Below are 8,157 nucleotides of genomic sequence, written 5' to 3'. Positions count from 1 at the left end.
GAAAAGCCGATCCGTCCGACGTGTTCTCTAAACGATATAAACAACGAGTTCCATCTTGTTTTCTACTCTCCTTTTTTACCGTGAACACTGCGATGCTTTGTTTGGTAAGTCAAACATAGATTTTATAAATATGGATGATGCACAAAGACTGAGATGGCTGTTTAAAAGTGGAACATATAACTTAACCAGGTATCTGCAGAAAGTCTGGAAGAGGAAAAAATATGTCTTTACCAAGTTTATGTTTTTATTTTCTTCTTCATGTTTTGTATTTTCAAGACCAGAAGATGTCTGGAAAAAAGTGGTGTCTTGTAATCCCATGTGGGATGGAGCAAATGTTAGGCAATAAATGAACAAATATGTTTTATTTAAATCTATAGCTCAACGTTTCTCTGCCACAGTTAATGAACTTTTACTACCGCTGAGGCTTTAAAACCTCTTTAACCCTATCCCTATTTTCAGGCCTCTGCTCAAAAATTGCACACCCATATTAAAGAGAGTGTAGATCTCTAACTACAAGGTCTATTTTAATAATTTTGATGGTATAATACAGGTAACACTTGTGAGACACTTGTTCAGATGTGAAAATATTGTGTATATGTTACTGGTTAATAGTGAATGAAGATGGAACACAGCTCAAATTGAAAAGTTTCAGGTTCGCCTGAAAAAAAAGCACTTTTATTGAAATTACTTATTTGAAATAATGCAGATCCAAGCCTAAAAATACACCACAGTCATAGCACAACATGTTTTACAGTCTCCACAAACAAATTTTACTTCGATTGAGTGAAGCAGGCCAGCGTAATAGAGGTTTGAGTACGGAGGGTCAAGCCAAATTCTCATTTTTTGGAACCAGCTGTTGCGCTGCTCTATTCTAATTTTATATACTATATAACTATATATTCACTTGTTGTACCACTAATAGTGTTCAATACATCCTAATACAGCAGTTTGGCATCATTTTGAGCTCTCATATCTCTCCTCCATGGAATTTTCTCGTCTCTGTCTGTGCCTTTGGAGCCCTTTGATTGAAGGATTTCATCATGTGACACCTTGTTCAATGCGGAAGAGACTTTTTAGCCACTAAAAATCCCAATCCGTGCCGAGCAACCCCCATGCATAAAATGATGACCATTTCGTAATAGTTTTACCCAGGACCTTCATTTTGTCACACACACACACAGTGGAAGAGAGGGAGAACACGTCTCAAACGGATCACACTCAATTTCTCGCGTTTTTCTTCACGAAAATCACCTCAAGGTACGATGCTGTTGGAGCTATTTATTTGATATTGTATTTTGTTATTTCATTTATAAGTAGTATTGTTTCATTATTGTAGATGTTTCATATATTAAGATTATTTTTCTCTTTAATAGTAATTTGTTTAGTTATATTGTTTTTTGGGTAATTACTGTGGGCACCTGTTGCTATATATATATATATGAGTAGAAGGATAGGACCAGCATGCACCGGGGTGGGCGTATAGTTTTTACCAGCATATCAAATCACAGGAGAGACAGCACGACAGGAGTTTTGTTAGTTCGTTTGTTTGCTTGTTTTGTTTGCTTTATTTAATAAACACGAAAATCGGAATCCTGCATGGACAATCCACTCTCTTCTGGCTGCGTAAGAATACCGACCACGGTGCATCAGTGGCGTTTGATTATTGTTTGTTTAAGTTTGATTAAGTCGACAAATGGCCACTACAGATGCGTTTACATTTTTTTTATTGGGGAGCGGTTTGTGGTTCGTTGGCTTTCTGGATATAACTTTTTTCACGGATTCACGGAGAGGAATTTAGAAGCTACGGGTGGACTCGCGGTCGAATCCTCGTGCTTTATGATGTATCCATCCGCCATGATAGCAGACAGCGCTGTGTTGGGAGATGCAAACGGAGTCCATAGGTCGCCGATTCGTGGCGAAAAATACGTGATATTGTGGTTCAACCGGTATACCAGATTTAATTTCCCGTACGATATGAATTTTTCATATACCGTCATACCAGTGCACAGCCGAAACAACTTCTGCCGCTCTTCAACAGGCAGCAAAATATATTGTTCGCCGCTGATAGAGCTGCGGAGGAGCTAGTTGTCTTAGCTGTATTGAGAGGGAACCCTGGTCATGGTCATAACTTTATAACAACAATTAACAACCCACAACTAACACTCTTTAACAGGGCAAAACACCACGACACAATAGTTTGTGACAGATAAATAATTTGTAAAACTAATAATTGTACATTTATAACATTTCCCCGCCGAACTGCATGCTGGGTAAGGCTCGCTAACAACAGTCTGTTAACAGCTGGGAGAGGCTCTGTCGCTCCAGTAACGTTACATTAAAGAACAGAAAAGAGCGATGCAGGATGAACAAAGACTGAACAACAAAAGGTATTTAGGTCAGACACATATGCAACGCTGATTACCGTAATATGTGTGGTATTTGTTATAAATGTACGTTGTTACATATGTTGAGGCTTGAAGTGTACCCCACAGAGAGAAGGCCGCAGCTCACGCTCCAACTGCTGTTTACAGTAGAGACGCTGCGATAATAAAATCTACCATAAACTGGTTTACAATCAAAAAGTATTTAATCCTACTGAATCTAATACAAATACAGAGTGAAACACATTAATTACAGTATCTATAGATATATATTCTCTGCCAGAGAAGCATCTCACCCTCATCCCAGCTGTTCCCACCCTTAGACCAGAGCAAAGAAGAGCGAACTCTTTCCCAGCACTCCCGCTTACAGTTTGAAATCCCCTCCCCTTTTGTCCATCTTAATTCCTATTGGCTAATTTCGACAATCTCCTCCTGGCTTCAGATTGCCGAAAACCCTTGCGTCGGGTACAAACCTGCAAATCTCTGTCTATAAGTCTGACTTTCCCTTGGCTATTCTAAATACATTCAATGACTGTCTTTTATGGTTTAACACTTCTATGATAAACATTGGATTCTATATAAAGATAAGGATTTGCAACTTTTGGCAAAGACTTCACAAGTTTCACAAGCATAGATATAAAGGTGCTACAAATTCTACTAAGATACACTTCTAACTACAAATCACTTCTAACTAAGAATTCTAAAACACTTCTACAATTATGAATCTTCTAATTATGTATTCCAAAACACTTCTAATTATGATTTCTTAATTATGAATCATTAAACACTTCTATTATAATTTCTTAAACACAGTTCTAAACCCAAATTTCCTACACATAGACGTGATAAGAAGCTGTACATGTAGCGGCGTCTTCTTCTTCTTTAAATTCCATTGGCAGATCGCAACCAACTTGCATAGTGCATACCGCCACCTACTGTACTGGAGTGTGCATTTTCAGGGTAACCTTTTCTTCAGTGTTCTGATAATACAATAAAATAAAATAATATATATATATATATAAAAATAACTAAAGAAATAAACCTAAACAACACCTACTAACAACTAAATCCTACGGTCTAATCCCGTTTCTTTCCATGGAGGGGCTTAGGACCCAGGGGAATGTAGGTGAAGGAAACAGGAAGTGACGGAACGGAAGACACGCCACACAAACAGCTGTTCACCGCTCGCTGGCTGGCCGTTTCTTTTCGGCGTTAATTAATTAATGCTTTAATGCGGAAAAAAATGAATACCGTGAAACCGCCAGAATCTTACAAAATACCGTGATAAGCAATTTTGGTCATACCGCCCAGCCCTAGTTTTAAGATCAGTATAATATCAGCTTCATGTCTGCACAGGAGGAAAGAATGTTGGACTGACCTCAGAGTCTCCAGTCTGCAGTCTGGACTCTCCAGAAGGTCACACAGCAGCTTCACTCCTGAATCCTTCAGGTCGTTGTTACTCAGGTCCAGCTCTCTCAGATGTGACGGGTTGGACTTCAGAGCTGAGGCCAGAGAAGAGCAGCTGACCTCTGACAACCTGCATAACCTCAGTCTGAATGAAGGATAAATGATGTAAATAAAAATCAGGTCATGGACAACGTGAGTCTGTGGACATTCACTGCCTCTACTTGTTGTTTTGTTCAGACATTTGGAACAACAGACACATTTCTTTGTGCTCAGGCAAATCCTGAAAATCTATGAACCAAAACTGTGAAACTCACAGACTGAATATAAGAAGTGGACGTAGTCTTCGTGACATCACCCATCGGTTGGTGGACTGATGTTTTGAAGATTCAAATTCAGTATTTTGTTTTCTTGCTACCAGTGGACAGGAAGTGACCATATTTGGACTGAGGAGTGACTTAGAGACGCCGTGAGATACCTGTCAATCAACATGTAGCCCCGCCCTAAAGCATCCCCTGCTTTATGGTCTATTTGACTCTAAATGGACCATAATTTACTAAATGAACATCATGCTGTATTGAAGAAGACTTGAAACTAGAGATTGAGACCATAAACTCATGTTTACAATATTTACTGAGGTAATAAATCAAGAGAGAAGTAGAGTCATTTTCTCATAGACTTCTATACAACCAGAGGAGTCGCCCCCTGGTGGACAGTAGAGAGAATGCAGCTTTAACACATGAAGCATTTGCTTCACGTTTAGGAACTGGAGGTTGGTGCTTGGGGAAACCTCAGTGAAGGATTTGTAGATATACAAAAACAACGAGACCATGTACAGTCAGTGAACTGACCTCAGTGTCTCCAGTCTACAGTGTGGACTCTCCAGTCCAGCAGACAGCAGCTCCACTCCTGAATCCTGCAGGCTGATGTTTTTACTCAGGTCCAGCTCTCTCAGATGGGACGGGTTGGACTTCAGAGCTGAGGCAATGACTTCACAGTGAGTCTCCGAAAGTTCACAGTCACGAAGTCTGTCATGGCACAAATATTTGTTATATGTAATGATGAAAGAGGACACTTTATATTTACTTTATGTATTTGATGACAATAACAAAAGAAGTTCTCGTATATTACAATTAATTACAAGAAATGGAGGAAAAAAGTTGTCTGTTGTCATCAAGAGGTCTACATTACCTCAAAGCAGACAGAAATGTGTATAAATGTATGTGTATAATCCACAGACTAGCTGCTGCTATAATGTTAGCATAGCCTAACACGAAACAAACTGAACTCCATTCAGAAAACAAGCATTTTGCAATAAAGTTGTTTTCCTGTCGAAATGCTGCCAGACCTAACAAGGGATGAATTCATACTTTTTACGAATCAACATCATTATGTTGTTATTTCGGCATCGTTATCTGGTTATTGCAATGAAATTACAGCAAAATCTGTTTATTTTGGGTTCATACAGCTGTAGTAAACCAGGCAACATGTGGCTTGCTAGATACAGTGAATACGTTCACGAGCACCGCCGGATGATGTTATGAACACAACTGCGTTTGGTTTCCTGCCGTATCTGGGACAAGGGGTCTAGATCAGCACTGACTAAATATCTTGTAAAAAAGCTTAGTAATAGTGTCATAGATTTATTTTTGGTTCAGAGGGTATGATTTAAAAATGGCGTCATATTTAATCTCATTATTATGTACCCAAGATCTTCCTCAGTGCCAGTTTTTTTGGTTCATCTTGTAAAGAAGAAGTAAACAAGTAAAAATGAAACGCCAAAGTACGGTTTACATTTTGTATTATCTTGTCATTTGTAATCACCTTCATCTTTTCAAGTGTTGATTGTAAAAAGAAATGTTATTTTTCAGTGAAACACATTGGTGTGATAGTTTGTATATTTGAAGATTTAAACTACTTATCTAAACTGATTTATTAAATTAATGACATCTGGACTTACACAGCTTTCCTGCAGTTCCTCACAGCTGCAATGAGTCTCTGTCGCCCGTCAATTGAGGTGTTGAACTTCTGCAGGTCCAACTCATCCAGAACCTCCTCTGACATCTGCAGCATGTCGGCCAGAGCTGAGCAGTGGATCTCTGAGAGTTCCTTCTCCGATCGGTTCTCCGACTTCAGGAACTCTTGGATCTCCTGATGCACCGAGTGGTCGTTCATCTCCGTCAGACAGTGGAAGATGTTGATACTTCTGTCAGGAGACATTTGATACCTGTTCATCTCCTTCAGGTTGTTGATGGCTCTCTGGATGGTTTCTGGACTGTTGTCCGTCCGACCCAGCAGGCCTCCTAAGAGTCTCTGGTTGGACTCCAGAGAGAGGCCATGAAGGAAGCGGACAAACAGGTCCAGGTGACCATTTTCACTTTCGAGGGATTTCTCCATGGCTCTCCTCAGGAAGGCCTCCAGGGTTGGGTAATCATCCCTCCCCATGAAGTCCTTCAGTACCTCTGTCTTCCTGTTTGTGAAACAGTGGAAGATGTAGACTGCAGCCAGAAACTCTTGAACACTCAGATGAACAAAGCAGTAGACAGTTTCCCCGAAGATCACGCTCTCTCTTTTGAAGATCTCTGTACAAACTCCTGAGAACACCGAGGCCTCCGTGACATCAAGACCACACTGCTCCAGGTCTTCTTGGTAGAACATGATGTTTCCTTTCTCCAGATGTTCAAACGCCAGCCTCCCCAGCTTCAGAAGAACTTCCCTGTCAGCCTCCGTCAGCTCCTGAGGACTCGTCTCATGTCCCTCGTGGTACTTCTGCTTCTTCCTCTTTGTCTGGACCAGCAGGAAGTGTGAGTACATGTCAGTCAGGGTCTTGGGCAGCTCTCCTCTCTGGTCTGTAGTCCACATGTGGTCCAGAACTGTAGCAGTGATCCAGCAGAAGACTGGGATCAGACACATGATGTGGAGGCTCCTGGATGTCTTGATGTGTGAGATGATTCTGCTGGACAGCTCTTCATCACTGAACCTCCTCCTGAAGTACTCGTCCTTCTGGGGGTCGGTGAAGCCTCGTACTTCTGTTACCCTGTCAACACGTGAAGGAGGGATCTGATTGGCTGCTGCAGGTCTGGAAGTTATCCAGACGAGAGCCGAGGGAAGCAGATTCCCCTCGATGAGGTTCGTCAGCAGCACGTTGACCGATGCCTTCTGTGTGATATCAGACACGACCTCATTGTTGATGAAATCCAATGAAAGTCTGGTTTCATCCAGACCATCAAAGATGAACAGAACTTTACAGACAGAGAGCTCCTCTGCTGTGATCTTCTGTAATGTTGGATGGAAAACATGGATCAGCTTGAGAAGACTGTACTGCTCATCTTTGATCAAGTTCAGCTCCCTGAACGAAAGCAGAACCACCAGACTGACATCTTGGTTTTCCAAACCTTCGGCCCAGTCCAGAGTGAACTTCTGCACCAAGAAGGTTTTTCCAACGCCGGCGACGCCGTTCGTCAGAACGACTCTGATGGGTCTCTGTTGGTCTGGTGAGGCTTTAAAGATGTCGTGGCACTTGATCGGAGTGTCAAGGAGGCTCTTCTTCTTGGAAGCTGACTCAAGCTGCCTCACCTCATGTTGGGTGTTCACCTCTTCACTCTGTCCCTCTGTGATGTAGAGCTCAGTGTAGATCCTGTTAAGGGGGGTTTCACTTCCTCTTTTATCAGTTCCTTCAGTCACATGTTCACATCTCCTCCTCAGACTGATCTTGTGTTCATCTAAAACCTCCTGTAGACCGCTATCTCCTGAACGACAAGGAGAAATGTGAGACAATCAAATGCTCGGACAAAACAAGGACAGAAAATCAAGTATCTGTGCTTGTCTGTTAAATGGCCTCTCTACCTGCCTGCCTCTCTACCTACCTGCCTACCTGTCTATTTACCTACCTACCTGTCTGCCTGTCTACCTACATACGTACCCGTCTACCTACCTTCCAGTCTACTTACCTGACAGTCTACCTGTCGATCTAACTACCTACCTGCCTGTTTATGTACCTACCTGTCTACCTGTCTGCACGTCCGTTCACACGACACTACCTTCATACGTACCTGTCTATGTACCTGTCTACCTGCCTATCAACCTACCTACCTCCCAGTCTACCAACCTACCTGCCAGTCTACCTGTCTACCTGCCTGTCCCTCATGTATGTAAACTTGTGGTGTCTTGTAATCCCATGTGGGCCATAAATAAAACTAATGAATGAATAAATAAAAATGGTTGAAGCCACATCTATGAATCATTTCTTGGTGTCTCCATGCAGCAGAGAGACATCTTACTTTGCACAGTGCTGGTACCAATAGCTGTCTGCAGTCTTGATCTTTTTCCACACTGGGGACAGGAGGAGTCCCCCGATGAAGCAGACTGGTCC

The 8,157-nt window shown here is 41.8% G+C and overlaps 1 protein-coding gene across 3 annotated transcripts in view; it reads right to left on the bottom strand.

The window, feature by feature from the left end:
• Nucleotides 1-633: 633 nt before the first annotated feature.
• LOC142938017 (NLR family CARD domain-containing protein 3-like) overlaps nucleotides 634-8,157 on the bottom strand; it is a 12,917-nt gene continuing 5,393 nt past the window's right edge. The window contains exons 3-7 of one of the 3 annotated variants that reach the window (XM_076081203.1): nucleotides 8,066-8,157; nucleotides 5,746-7,534; nucleotides 4,637-4,813; nucleotides 3,760-3,933; nucleotides 634-3,361 (exon numbers count right to left, since the gene is read on the bottom strand). The exon at nucleotides 8,066-8,157 is cut by the window's right edge and continues 126 nt beyond it. In XM_076081203.1, the coding sequence (XP_075937318.1) occupies nucleotides 3,337-3,361; nucleotides 3,760-3,933; nucleotides 4,637-4,813; nucleotides 5,746-7,534; nucleotides 8,066-8,157 (2,257 nt within the window). In that variant the 3' untranslated portion in view covers nucleotides 634-3,336. Of the gene's footprint in view, nucleotides 3,362-3,759; nucleotides 3,934-4,623; nucleotides 4,814-5,741; nucleotides 7,535-8,065 lie in introns of those variants that run through there. The other 2 variants (XM_076081204.1, XM_076081205.1) reach the window with 2 other exon arrangements.

The sequence above is a fragment of the Anarhichas minor genome, unplaced genomic scaffold, assembly GCF_050575085.1.
Source record: "Anarhichas minor isolate MPS153535 unplaced genomic scaffold, ASM5057508v1 ptg000079l, whole genome shotgun sequence".
Lineage (NCBI taxonomy): Eukaryota > Metazoa > Chordata > Actinopteri > Perciformes > Anarhichadidae > Anarhichas > Anarhichas minor.
The sequence above is the reverse complement of the archived record's forward strand: the minus strand, read 5'-3'. Positions and strand labels throughout refer to the sequence as shown.